This window comes from Botryllus schlosseri, chromosome 7 (genome assembly GCF_051294905.1).
Source record: "Botryllus schlosseri isolate E-star chromosome 7, Bs_hap1, whole genome shotgun sequence".
In the NCBI taxonomy this organism is placed as follows: Eukaryota; Metazoa; Chordata; class Ascidiacea; order Stolidobranchia; family Styelidae; genus Botryllus; species Botryllus schlosseri.
The window spans coordinates 25566673-25581976 of NC_137242.1; the positions used below are offsets into that span (position 1 = coordinate 25566673).

Consider the following 15304-nt stretch of genomic DNA (forward strand, 5'->3'; position numbering starts at 1 on the left):
TAAGTCAATACACAAAGTGACTCGAGTCGGGTCTAGTCATTTTCCATTTTTAAGAAAATGACTCGAGTAAAAAACAAATTGCGACTCCCGAGTCATCACAACCCTGGACCGGGGTGTCTCAGTATAGTAATACTTCTGAGCTCTAATTTTGTTACTGAACTTTCTCAAATAAATAGCATTAAGGATCGGATTTTCGAGCAAAGAGCCGAACTCTTTACACTTTTCGAAATAACTCCCTGTAACACCAAGCTGGGAGCGCAGACGTGTGCCTAAAACCGCTACTCCTCTCCTCGTTTCATTTTGCTGTACGCCTCTACATGACAAGTCACAGTTACTTTCCCTCACTTTCAAGTAGTCGTTAGCATAGTTGAGTCGTTCGGAGATAGCCGAAGCAACAGCATTCTCGAGGGTGCACTTATAGTAACTAAGATCACCCCTGGTTGACTCTGCGTCCTGCAAGGGTTCGAGTATATTAACCAACCAATGACGCGCACAGACGCCTCTGCATATTGGTGTAATTTAGGTTCCAAGGAAGCAATCAATCCCAATTAAAGCGCTTACTGTGATGACTTGCAACGCCACCGTGACGGTGATTGGCGAATGAAAACGGAAACATGTACGTGATATTGCGATCCTCATAAATTCTAAGGTCTTCCACACGTATAGTAGCCGAAGAGGACTTATGAAAGTTAGATCTGACCCTAATGGAATCCAAGTGTCTAGCAGAGATGAGCATGGATTAGGATTAGGATATGAAAAAACAGGATTTGTGAAATTTTGTCGGATTTGGATTGGATTTGGATTAGACATTTTTTTCAAAACGGATTAGGATTTGGATTGAATTAACCTATTTTCTGGGAGATTGAAATGTCGTGTGGCGAATGGCGACAAACTTTATTCAGATCAGTTATTAATGTACTTATGGTTACTAAGTTATCTTGAATCAAGTGACATAAATTAGTATTTTTTCTGAATTTCCAGTTGGAATCGGATTAGGATTGGACATGAACTTAAATTTGAAAAAGGTATGGATTAGGATTTGAAAGTTTGGATTTGGATTGGATTAGGACATAGAAATTTCAAATCCGCTCATCTCTGGTGTCTAGCACAGGCTACGTGAAATGAACACTTGGTGGACCCATGACAATACCTGCTTCCTTCTGGCCTGAAGTGGCTGCCGTGAGGACGCAAAAATAAAGCTGTCTAAAAACTATTGTGAATTTCTTTACATCGACTATATTAGGAGGTCTTCCGCACGTATAGTAGCCGAAGAGGACTTACGAAAGTTAGATCTGACCCTAATGGAATTTTAACAATCCGGATTCGATCCGAGTCATCAAATCCTGCTCCGACTCCTAAACAGTGTATGTGTAGGCTACTGCGATCACTATCGTCGCATAAAATTTAGAAAATAACGCAAGATTACGTACAAGATTCGAATTGGACAATTAACTCTTGGATTGCATTCACGATATTTGCTTGGCGCTGGATCCATACAGAAACTACGATTAAATCGACTTCAAGCCGGCTATACCATATATACCGGGAACCAAATATGAATTTTATTATGCTTCGTTTGTGCGATGCTCAAGAGATATGAATCAATGTACCAAAATAAGTTGCATGACTCCTATGGTCAAGTACATCCATTTCAGTGGAAGGTCAAGCCTTCCAGTGGAGCGTGCATAGTTGATGGAGTCCCAAAAGTCACAGATATCTTCTTTGTAGGCGTACTGGACTTTGCTGATGGGAGTGGTAATTTCCATGTGGCGCCACGAATTTCCATCTTTCAAAGGAACAGCGCATATAAAATACCGATATGAAGTTTATAATATACTGTTGCCAATGTTTTGCACACCATTTGTTGCTTCGTATGTAGGCCACGGTGGAAAGTCACCTACTGGATTCTCCAGGCTTTGAGACGGCGAATCGGTGCGAGCAAAACTGCCCCAATACGTGCTGAACTCGTTTTCTATCACTCTATCATCGTCATTGATTTCCTGGCTGAATAAAACGCAGGAGTTACTATAAAATGTATACATACATTGAATAATATTATAGTCTCTACAAAACTACATGTTTTCGAATACTTGCATATTAGCGAATGCTAAACAAATGCTCATGAAAAAGCATCTAACTACAGTCGTTTTCAAACAACAAAATTCACAAAACGGTCCCATGAATTTTTTTAAAAATGAATCACGGTCCCCTATCAAATTAACACAAAACAACACGACGGATGTTATGGCGTCAATGTAACGAATGTATCTGATTTTGCGACCAGATAGTGAATCGCATTCAACCGGTTCAAACTCACATTCAACCCCCGAACAGCTGGTTTTAGACTTCATATGGTGATCAACCTGCGAAGCCTTCAGCCCCTCATACCTCTACGGGTAATTGGATGCTACCCATCATATATCTGATTCATAAACGGTGTTGCGCGATTCATGAACGAGCCGAAATAAACAGGCAGTGTTTTGATAAATGATTGTGCAGTTATTTGTAGTCACGCAAGGTGCGACGTTTTTTTGTGAGTTTTTGATTTTGCAATATTATCAGCCTTGTATGAATTTTTGACCCTCTCTCGACGCACTTGATCAGATGTATCGGTAGAACTGACGACCTAATGACTGCACTATTCGGGGCCGGCCATTTCGGCGCATGGGCACATCCAAATTGAAAGTTACATCAACACGGATGCTGTGCCCTTTCTCGAAGATCGTCAGCGCGATGCCGATGATGCACTCACAGGTTGTACCTACACCCTTACAAAAGCATCCCAATAGCCTCAAGCGATAGGCCTACTCTCATATTTGCGACTACAGCTCGACTTATTTCTTTAAAATTATGCGTATTTTGTTCGACAGTGCGTATATTCACACAGCAAAATCTATAAATATATAGTGACACTAATAAATCACGCGAAGCATGACTAAAATTGGAGTAACTCTGCACCAAAATACTCTACTGTACGTGGATTAACGATATAACTTTGGCTCACCTCCGAGTTTGGTGCGGACTACAAGTTGCCTGAAATTTATATATTCCAGAAATCCAGAATCGTGGGAGTTTTTGGAAGGTGCTTCGCGTTCTTAAAAAATTATCTCGCGCAGCCTGATTCAAGAACCTCTGATCTTATAGGTACTGACGAAGCCTTAGAGATCTTGAAAATTCTTTGATTGCAACACGCCAACCTGTAGCTATACCTTTCCAGTAATGTTCTGAAAACGTATCTGATTTCAGACGCGTGAAAAGCCAGTTTGCATCCAGTCGTGTTTCCTCCTTGCAGGTACACGCAATAATCAAACAACACGCGATGCGAATTTGTATAGAAGTATACGTCACCGTCTCCAGTGTCCGATGCGTACCTGCAACGAATGACAATCATATTCAAATGGGTGTCGCAGTGGAAATATTGTATTTTCCGCACGCCCAATATTCTCACGCTAGTGTGTGTGTTTTGTTGTTCCTGCCTGTCAAGGCATGTCATACTACTATTTCAAGTGTGAACATGAACATTCATGTTAGCCGAGATTGCCAGACACAACGAAAAACTACACATAAGAAAGCGACTGGCGTGTCCTGGTTACCTGTCCCTCTCCGCAGTGTTTCTTAAACGTTTTAGCGCTCGTACCCCTTATGGGCTGTCATTAAATGTTTCTCGTACCCATATCCGGGATCGAAAAAGGACTTTGACAAGCCATTCCCAAAGGCTGGGTGGGCCTCCACGGGGGTTTCAATACAACTTATATAGATTTCAGAGACATGAGACATTTTAGCGACCGGATATATTAATATCGAAGGTTTCGTCGATGTGCTGTGATTTTAGAGTTCATATGTTAGTCGTCGTCGTCGCCGCCGGTGTACCGGAACATCGCGGGTCTTGACGTGGTCTGGGGCGGAACTTATGGCCGGGGTGTTATAGTCCGGCCCCAGCAAGCGTCACACCGCTGGACTAGAGCACCGTAAAGCCAGCAAGTCACCCCACTCTGATAACTGCGAAAAGTCTGGATTCACTTCTGTAACTTGTGTTGTTATTATTTTGTCGGAGGGAATGACACAGGCCTACCTAAATTTAACTCAATAAGGCCTTTGAAAGGGAATCGCGCCAAGCACGAAGAAAATTTTCGAGTTCAGGTAACCCGCCCAAGAATATTCTATTTTATGTTAATTTGCAAAATAAGATAGGTAATTATGTAGTGTCGTATAATTGCACACTGCATCTTGTACCCTCTACATTGGTGCTTCGTACCGCCAAGGGGTCCGTTGGCCACTGTTTATTAACCGATGATATACGGACCGTTCGCTAATTGTGTACTTAAGTTCCTATTATTATTCCCACGGGCACGATAACTGTTAGAGATATTGTGAGGATATATTGTAATAGACAACATTGTGTAATTCAAGTACATATTCGGATACGAATATGACTTCCTATTTAAATTATACCGAGTCTTTATAAGTGCATGTAACTATAGATAACTAACCTACGGTTAGATACCAGATACGCAACACCTGCCGCCACGCTTGCTCGCCCGGAGGCAATTACTGCTCAGCAATCAGAACGCAACATAATTGCTAATGTGGCGAGATAGCGCAGTGGTATAATCCGCGGCTGCAACACCAATGGGTGCGGGTTCGAGTCCGACCGAGGTCGACTTCCGAATTCCGATACCTAAGTGTTGGAGGTTTACCTAGGCTCCTCCTCGCCACCTCATCCGCGTCAGCGGTGTCTTACAAAAGCCTAGAGGTGGGCCGTGCTATAAGTCGGCAGTTACGGATATTAAGAAGAATATCGGCCTGGTGTAAATGACCATAGTAGTCGACAAACACCATGAATACCCCAAAAACAAACAAACAAACATAATTGCTAATCCAATAGCTGACCACCCGCATGATCAAATTCAATAATGTTGATCTTATGTGAAAGCTACCGTCGTACTGATTTCGGAAATATACATTAAAATCTAATCAGGGCAATGCAACCCCTTGAAATACGCCTCAAAGTCTGAAAATCGGCTATTTGCAGGACTTGGATCACTTGACCCGTAGCGCGTAGCAACCATAAAATGGTTAGCACGCTACTTCCTCGCGCACCTGCTTCAGTTTTGAATATCGCATAGTGTGCTGTTGATTTCTGGATGTAAACGTATCGGAAATTTGCTGCAGAAGTCATCAGAGATTTACCTATGCTAGATGTCAATCCTGTACAAAGCATTTAGAATGATATCGTCAGAATTACGCAGAAATCCCTCGGTAACGTAGTCATATTACACGGTACTCAACTCTGATCATATGTACTTATATTCATTCATTTCTAGTATAGCGATTGGTTTATATCGAGGTAAGAGTATTTGTTAGTTCACGTAGCACTATTTGTCTATTGTGGAGCCTGATTTTTGATGGAAGATATGAATGAAGCAGTTGTGACCCCCAAGGATCAGGTTATACTGCCTGCTGGTTTGGGTGCTGGCGTGCTGCCATAAAACAATGTCGCTGGACACATCGGACGCATCTTTTGGGAGATTGCCATCAAGACTAAACAAAACAGTGCACTTCATTGTTTTGTTATACAATGCTTATTTTGTTAGCACCGCTCCACAACTGCGATTGAAGTGGATTTGGAAACTCACACAGGATTTTGATAAATAGTTGATGTCACATGTGCACTATTTTGGGAACCAAGGGAAGTAACTATCAAATAAATCATAGAGCAGCTCAACCGCAGTGACAAGATCGGTCATTCTATACCCGGAGGTGGTGAACGTAGTCACTATTGGTAACCTACTAGAAGTAGAAGTAACGCCGTAATTTCTACTCCAGTACAAGTAGAACTAATTACTTTCAAGAAATGTCAAAAGTACTTCAAGTGGAAGAAGAAATTAATTTCTGAAAAGTAGTCAAGAAATTCGTCATATGAAGTATATTTGGTCGAGGATCGCTTATTTTTGGAAATAATGCCATGTTACTGTAGTTAACGTTCCAAGGTGCATCTTCTTTATCAACGCAAAAGACTATAATGGCACTACAGATAGATGCAATTGTCAAAAATTAATTTAGTTACCGTGGTACTGGCGCTATTTTTCCGAGTTGAAAGGAGATACAATCATGTGTCAAAGCTACTTTCTAGTTAACAAAATCCCGAGTCTGACAACAAAGTGTCAAGTGGAAGTGGGAGTAGCCGAAACACATAATGACGCGAGTACTCAGGTAAACTAGTACTTCGTTGCTGACCCCCTCAGTATTCTGGTTCAATCAATTCAGAAACATCCCCTAACGACGACCAGCTATGTTTATTTTTGATTTACTTCGTAATGTTCCGAACTAATTATATTCTTTGATTCATTGAATGTACAAAGAAACATGGAAAGAAGTGCAATTTATAATTTTTGTTTTGCATTCAATACCCAGATCATGCGAAATAGTTAAAGAAAAATGCATTTCTACCTTATTGGGTTCAATAACTGCTGAGACTTTATGCCCATGTCTTATCCTCTGCATCCATAGCCACTGGTCTAGACAGATTCATAGCATCTACGGAAGTGAGCTTATCTTGCTATACGCAAACTGAAATATTATTTTCGAAGCGGACATCAGCATCAGGAAAGAAGTTCAGTTCAGTGGTCAGATCATCCGATGACACTTTCTGTTGGCAGGAAACCGCGCTGCCTTTTACTGCATGACCAAATTTTATGTGGTGATCATAATTGGCTCCAGACTGAATTCTTGACGAGGACATCATCAATTTCTTAGTGGCCTATGTTTGGTTCGATTAGGATATTCCATCAGATCATTAATTCGTATACATGTGGTAAAGCCATGACTTGAAACCCAAGATATTTGCAATGTGCCAAGCAGTAAAGTAATCCAATCCAGACAATCAATCAAGTAATCAAGTAAATTAGTTAGATCAACATTTGGTCTTTCCAGGTGCATAAATTGCATACTATACAGCAGTTACATACTATTTACTTACACGCAACGAATTTATTGCAGCGCTAGCATTCAAGTCCTAAATCATTTTGAATTGTCAAACAACTGCTACAGAGTTGCCCTGTGAACATGACTTTCTGCGACCTAGTTAGTCAGTATTCAATGAAGCTCTATCGCATCACGCCAAGACATCTCATTTTAGTAGTAAATGGGTCTCTTTAGACTCTGCCGTTCAATCACAGTGGAATCCCTCGACATTATAAGATCTTACTAATCTAATAATCAATTCTGCGCCGTAAAATTGACCTGACAAACAAGATGTTGAAAAAAAAACAGATTTCAAGCACAAAAACCCAGAAACCCAGGTGATGCTCGAAAAACCCAGATCTGGGTGGAAAAACCCAGGAGTGGCATGTCTGCTACATGTAGTATTGTAGGTAGTCGGCAAATGATGCTTATTCTCAACCAATCAATGAAATCGATATCGTTGTCTGATGTTACAAATTGAGCAGGCCAACGCAGTCAATCTTGATTTAATATGTTTATCGTATCATAAAGACCAAATCAGTGCGATTGTGGTGTTGGCTACTGCTGCATAACTTGTTAATGGGTTAATATCGGTAGCAAGTACAGAAACCCGTTTTACACTCAGCTCAATATCAACGTAGTACTATTCAGACACCGAATACAATGTCCGATCTGGCCTAGACCGTTAAGGAGTAAAGCTTATATTCCCTTGCAAGTCCTCGTCGAAATTGTTGTCAAAGCGACGGATGATATTGATTTTATGGCATTATTATAACATAACATAACATCGATGGGTTATATTTTTCATCTGAACTAGTCACACACAATGTAGGCTACAATGCGATAAGACACAATGCGATGTCATGAACAGATTGGAGGATGTCGAACGACACGCATCAGTAGCGATCGTTTACTCTAGCATAGGGTTACCATATTTTGGAAATCTAAAAAGAGGACACTTTTTCAAAAATTTGAGACTTGCAAAACCGGCGAAGAATTCTCAAAAATCGGTGAATTTTTCCCACTTTTGTGATCGGTTGACTAAAAAAAGGTCAACTTTCACGCTCAGAGCCCAAAATACCGTTTTCTTCCTCCACTTTGCCGGGTGGTTGACTAAAGTAAAAAAAAGAAAAAAAAAGGTCCACTTTTCGCCCAGCCGGAGCGTCACTTCTGTGCTAATTTACTGGATATCACTTACATTTTGCTCTAAATATGACCTAAATTTTCAAGAAAGAGGACAAAATCTCAAAAAAGAGGACAAAAGGGCGTCCTCCGAGGACACTTTCAAATAAGTCAAAGAAGAGGACAAATCCTCTCAAAAGCGGGCGTATGGTAACCCTACTCTAGCATCCACCTCGCTTAGAGTGCCCGATGTCACAGTTCTTTTCGATGTTGATCTTTTTGAAGCCGCGGCCCTTTCTGTTAGGTCTTTCCTTTCCTTGTGAGTGCTTTCTTTCGTCGTGTCTATTACTGGGCTTTTTTGTCGCCGTAAGAACGGCAACGGCAGGTGAACAGGAGCCCAGATAATCCTCCGACGGGAATCGAACTCGGTACGTCTGATTGGTGGCTGCTAATCGTAACCACTACACTATCTCCCTCGCATTTGAATGCCCCAGGTGATACATTTGGCGACGTTTAAAATGTCAATATGTACTTCAGCATTGTGGCCCGAGTCATCGCTAGGTATAGTGTACCTACATTAATATAGGCTATTGTAACAGGGTTATTGATGACGTCATGCATATTGACGAAGCGTGTTGTTATTGATGAGTTCACTCTGTTGGATGTACGTCGTGCGAGGAGCACGTGCTGTGTTTACTGACCATGTTTTCATGTGTCTGTGCTGCGATCTGGTAGCTTGAAGAATAAAGAACGTACAACAACACTGTTACATCATCACTTCACCGAAATGGAGGGATGGAATTAGCAATATGAAGTCACGCGAGGTCATGAGGTTCACGATTGCGTTCACACAGAACCTTTCGACAAGGTTCGCGTTCACACGAACCTGAACCTTTCGGAGGTTCACACCATCCCTACTAAGCAATTTCTGGTTGCTATGCGCTACGCGTCACGTGATCCAAGTCCTGCAAATAGCCTTTTGCAATTATCTTTGAAAAACTATTATTTCAAAGACTAAATGATTTCTTATGCCACAAAAAATTGTTAAATCAATGCCAATTCGGATTTCGACAGAATCATACTACCTCTCAAGCTGTTATTCATATGACCTCGAAACTATATGATATACTGTGTGCGAAGCAAACTGGATGTGGAGTATTTCTCGACCTGAAAAAGGCTTTTGACACCGTTGATCATACTATCTTAATAAAAAAACTTGAGTATTACGGTGTTCGTGGAATTGCAAAAAAACTTTTTTCAGTTCCTACCTGAGAAATCGATCCCAATTTGTTGAAATCAATTCAATAAAGTCATTGGGACTACCAGTAACTACAGGTGTTCCACAAGGCTCTGTGTTGGCGCCACTATTATTCATCATATTTATAAATGATATTGTCTACTCCTAGTAGTGAGGCTAAGCAATTTATACGCAGGCCCTCAGGCTATTTAGAATGTAAACACTCTCATAATATAATTAACGTCGGACTATGGCCGGTCCATGCTTCCGAGAAATAAATAACATTCATTATACGTTAGATGATACTTTCCTTAGATAATATAGTATGTGTATTTAGGACTAATATTCTAATATGTGTATTTAGGACTAATGCGACTACTTCGAAAACGCGTACTGATCTGTTTTTGGGAATATGAATTCTCGCTTATTCTTATGTGAATTTAGAACTTTGTATTTTCGCGGATCAATAATTAATTAATGTTCATTTATAAACGCGTAACAGAAATCACGCAAAAGTCGATATTACTTTGTGATGATTTTGATGTTGTTCTATACCGATTGGGAAGATAGCACACTCAATTTCGTAACCAACTACATAATCCCTAGTTACGTAGTCAGACGCATAACGGCATTTACGCAAAATCGGTATTGCTTAGCGATAATTTTGATCACTATGTTTTATCGCTCGCCGCCAGACTATTGCCGTTTGTATTTATGAACAAATTTCGAAAACTATGATGTCTACGCAAGACTATATTCGCAAGATATTCTATTATGTGCATTTAGGACTGTGTATTTTCGCGGATAGTATGAGCTCTCAGATAACACTCATCCACGTTGAACTATAGTCGTGGTTATTTGATGATGTATTAAAATTCGACGCACATTTCGCGCGATCAACATAATATTAATACCTAGTAACGATTCAACTTCATGACATTTTCAGTATTAAACAGAAATATAGACCTAGAATACTAACTTTTATTCATTAACGTAGTAAAACGCGTAACAGAATTCACGCAAAAGTCGATCGGTATTTGCAATAAAGCCTAAAAATTAGAGTCGCATCTTTTCGCAATTTATGCAGCTATTCGCGCAGACTTTGCCGCATTTGCTGTATCTGAAGTAGAATTTCAGCGTCGTTATTCGCTATAAGCCGGGAAATGCACCTTCGCGCAATTTATATAGCCAAACGCATTAACTTTTCTGCATCTGAAGTAGAATTTCAGCGTCGTTATTTGTTATAAGCCGAGAAATGTACCTTCGCGCAATTTTTACAGGCAGTCTCACCCACTTTGCTGCGTCTGAAGTAAAATTTCAGCGTCGTTGTTTGCTATAAGCCGGGAAATTAGAGTCGCTGCTTCGCGCCATTTTACAGCCAGTCTCACACACTTTGCTGCATCTGAGCTTCATACTAATGTATGCATAATTTTTGCATGACGAGAATACGGGTAATACGGTCAATAAACGCCGGAGGCGAGTCATTTAAACCTTGTTGCTAGATAATACCGCTGTCGGCTACAACAAAGTTGCCCTGCAACAAAAAATAGAAGCCCTAATGATCATGCAGAGGAAAGTTCAATTATACATCGAATTATTCGAATAGACTATCCACATTGTATAGGTATGAAGTGAAATAGAACGGAGTTTACGCAAAAGTTGCTATTGATCATAGACCAAGCTTGCTTTCAGAGCTGGAAACTAAATGCACATGAAAATTTAACTAGGTTTTCCCCACACGCATCAAATGTAGGCCTACTCAAGTGTTTATGAGGTGGCGAATAGTTCGAAGGTTGTTGGCATGCAAGGACGTCACATAGAATTGTGGAGTTTTCTGTAAACTATAATCCAGTGATCTATTTTCAATCACTATACTTTTAATAATCTAAAGTAAGTAGCCTACTTGAATGTCATTAAAGAAAGCAGATTTGTATGAAAACTCGTTAAATAGAAGTAAAAGTAGCCTAGAAACATGACTACTTACTGAAAAATCGTTACGTAGAAGTGGGGTTAGTCTACGAACATAACCACTTACTTACTTTGAAATCTCTACTTGTACTTGTATTCGTACTTTACCTTTACACGTCGTTTTTGTATAATGGATACTAATTTTATTAAAAATTAAAAAGTGCGAAAAATTACATTTTATCCCGGAACGTAGCAGGAAAAATCGTATAAATTTTGTAAAGTAGATGGAAAACTACACTATTCCAATGCAGTAAAGACTCTTACACTCTGGATTTTGTGCAGTATATACTAATTTTACATTGCGGAGTATTCCATAAACGTTAATCCAGTGATCCTCCTTCTATTTTCAATCACGATCCGCTTATTATTCTAGGCTTCGAACCCCACACCCAGTACGTTTTATGGGGATTAATATTTTTAGATTAAATATAACGTATCGAGACTTCGTGAAACTTACTTGGAAATAGTTATTTCTACCCTAATTTAATAGATTTCTCAGATATCGTAGCAACGGAACTGGCTTGAGCGAGCGGTTAAGGCGTTGGACTTGAGTTTCAATGAACAAGTGTTATAAGTTACTCATGTTTACAACACAACCTAAACGCAAAGTGCACGAATTTCCATATTGATCAAATACCACAATATTTGCTGGCTTTCAGAGTTAGTAACTAAGCGCGTAACAGATTTTACCTAAAAAAGTCAGTACTCCAAAATTTTTGTAAAGTATAGCTTTTCGGCGTTGGATTTAAGTTCCAATGAACAAGTGTTCACATATAGGTTCGAATCCCACACCCACTACGTTTTACGAGAATTAATATTTTTAGATTCAAATTTAGCGTATTGAGTACTTTTTCTGCCTTTTTCAGCGCATTAGAGACGTTTACACTATGGATTTCGTGAGCTTTACTTGAGTTTTATAAATTAACGTAAAAGTAGTCATTTCCGAGTAAGTAAAACGTTCGTATTGTAGGTTCATTTCTGCTTAATACTATAATTACCATGGAGTTGAAGCAGTCCAATATCAAAAACACCCGAAAGTATTTGTTGCATATAGCTAAAAACCTAATTGAGTACTCTGAAGAAGTACAAGTTGCACAGTTTGTGGTATTTCTATGACATCGAAATTTAGCTGACCAGAACTTATACTTGAGTACTTCGAAATGTACAAGTACTTTACCTTCACACGACGTTTCTGTAAAATGAATACTGATTTTATTAAAAAATAAAAAAGCACGAAAAATTACATTTTATCCCAAACCATCATACGCATATCTGTTTTGCGTGAACATAGCATATACCTAAACATAGTCAATTTTAATAGCAGAATTGCCGTGTTAAACATTGAATTCTCACCATGAAAGTCGGTACGCGGTTATAGGAGAGTATAATAATGCGCCATACCAAATCCCATCACACATTTCATGATGGAACAACTTTAAAACTAACGCGGCTCTACATCGACTTTTTGCGTACATCTGTTTTGTGGGAGCGCATAGCACGTACCCATACATAGCCAACTTTAATAACGGAATTACCATGCTTAACATTGAATCCCAACTCGATACTTGATACGTAGTTGTAGGACATTATGGCAATGCACCATGCTGAATTTCATCACACATCTAATGATGGAACACCTTTGAAACTATCGCAGTCGAATACCGACTTTTACGCATATCTGTTTTTCGTGAACATAGCATATACCCATACATAGTCAATTTTAATAGCAGAATTAGCATGCTAAACATTAAATTCTCACCTTGAACGTTGGTACGCAGTTGTAGGACATGATAACAATGCATCATACCAAATTTCGTCAGACATTTCATGATGTAACACCTTTAAAACCAACGCAGTTCTATATAAACTTTTGGCTAAATCTGTTTTTCCGTAGCGTAGCACGTACCTATACATAGTCAACTTCAATAACGGAATTAGCATGTTAATAATCGACTCCCCACCTTGAAACTCGGTACGCAGTTGTAAGACATTATGACAATGCACCATGTCAAATTTTGTTACGCATTTCATGATTGAACAACTTTAAAACTAACGCAGTTCCATACCGACTTTAGCTGGAGCGTAGCACGTACCGATGCATACTCAACTTTAATAACGGAATTACCGAGCTAAACATTGAATGCGCAACTTGAAGATTGGTTCACAGGTGTAGGACAGTATGATAATGGAACATATCAAATTTCATCACACATTTCATGATGGAACACCTTTAAAACTAACGCAGTTCTATACCAACTTCGCAGGAATCTGTTTGCGGGAGCGTAGCACGTAGGGGAGATGTGGTACCGATGGATCAAAAATTACAAAAGGATCTCTGGCCCTCAAATCTTCTGCCGAGAATAGCAGATCTTTTGCTGTCTCAACACTTCGATACAAGCTCTACCTATCGTGGACATTTACATGAATATCCGCCTTTTCAAAAAATATTTATAAACGTTTAAAATGTGTTGCTCGAACGTGTTATCGGTCCCCATCCGGTGGGACCAAAGGCTCACGACCATGGGACCTATGGGACATGCGCTCAAAAACTCAAATTTATTAACTTTTTTTGTTGTGTTCTATAAGCTAAGCTACTGCAAGCCAATGAAGAATGTTTCGTCGCGACGTTCAAGAATAAAATAGATTATATCAACTCAAATGTTGGCATAAAATCATGATTTGATTTACGCCCAAACTTACAAAATTAATGCCACATACATATTACCCGCAAATCGACATTTAGACTTTCAAATACCTCGTTATAGCGATAAAACACCACCGGTAACTATGATTTACAGCCTATATATATGTAGGCGAAATTCTGTTGTTAAGTGATTAGTTGGTCCATCTATTTTGCTTGATTTGGCTATGGTAACATAGGTCCCCCACCCCATAAATATTGTAATTGACTTGAAAATAGTCCACTCGAGGATGGTATTGATTCAAAAAATATGTGCCATCATATACCCTGATACAAGCCCTATACTTCACATCAAAAATTATGGCGGGTTTGTTGGTCTGAAAGGTGATATAGAAAAATGCAAATGTCGATCCAAATTTACTTTAGACCCCCTAAAACTTAAATCATTCGTCACACACCCGATAACTCATGAAGGTCGAACTTTTTGGCATGTGAGGAAAGATCTTGTCAGCATGTACCTGTAGACAAATTCACAGAGTGTAATCATGGAATTATCATGGATAATTTTTCAAGTATTTTCGGTCCCAGTGATCCATCGGTACCACATCTCCCCTACCTATGCGTGATCAACTTTAGTGATGGAATTACAGATGTAATTAAGTTTCAACACTTTTACAACGATTCGTCTTGTTTCCTATAACATCCCACTCGATGCCCTCGTTATTAGGCTGTAATCTCAGCCTGAGCTATGTCTTGAAGCCTACGGGACTCTGCAAATTGTTTCGATTTATTCTCTCCGTTTCAATTCAAGATAAGGAAGCCCATTTCACTCAAAATATCGATGCCTAAGGTACTCTACAAAATTTTCTGATTAATTCTTCCTATGCTTATTTATCATAAGAAAGATGATTTGACACCTAAAGTACGAAATACTTGTTCGCTTGAGCTAAGCCGCAGCGCTCGGAGTGGAATTTACTAACGCAGTCGAATACCGACTTTTACGCATATCTGTTTTGCGTGAACATAGCATATACCTATACTTAGTCAATTTTAATAGCAGAATCACAATGCTAAACATTGAATTCCCACCTTGAAAGTTGATACGCTGTTACAGGACATGACAACAATGCACCATACCAAATTCCGTCGCACATTTCATGATGGAACAACTTTAAAACTAACGCGGCTCTACACCGACTTTTTGCGTACATATGTTTTGTGGGAGCGTATGATAACACGTACCCATACATAGTCAATTTTAATAACGGAAATACCATGCTTAACATTGAATCCCAACTCGAAACTTGATACGTAGTTGTAGGACATTATGGCAATGCACCATATCAAATTTCGTCACACATTTCATGATGTAA

General features: G+C 39.5%; 1 protein-coding gene across 1 annotated transcript in view; it reads right to left on the bottom strand.

The window, feature by feature from the left end:
• Nucleotides 1–1508: 1508 nt before the first annotated feature.
• The window catches only part of LOC145442814 (cholinesterase-like), a 52668-nt gene continuing 38872 nt past the window's right edge, over nucleotides 1509–15304 (bottom strand). Inside the window, exons 9-11 of the mRNA XM_080320827.1 lie at nucleotides 3210–3371; nucleotides 1859–2004; nucleotides 1509–1786 (exon numbers count right to left, since the gene is read on the bottom strand). Of these exons, the coding sequence (XP_080176953.1) occupies nucleotides 1602–1786; nucleotides 1859–2004; nucleotides 3210–3371 (493 nt within the window). The 3' untranslated portion in view covers nucleotides 1509–1601. The remainder of the gene's footprint in view (nucleotides 1787–1858; nucleotides 2005–3209; nucleotides 3372–15304) is intronic.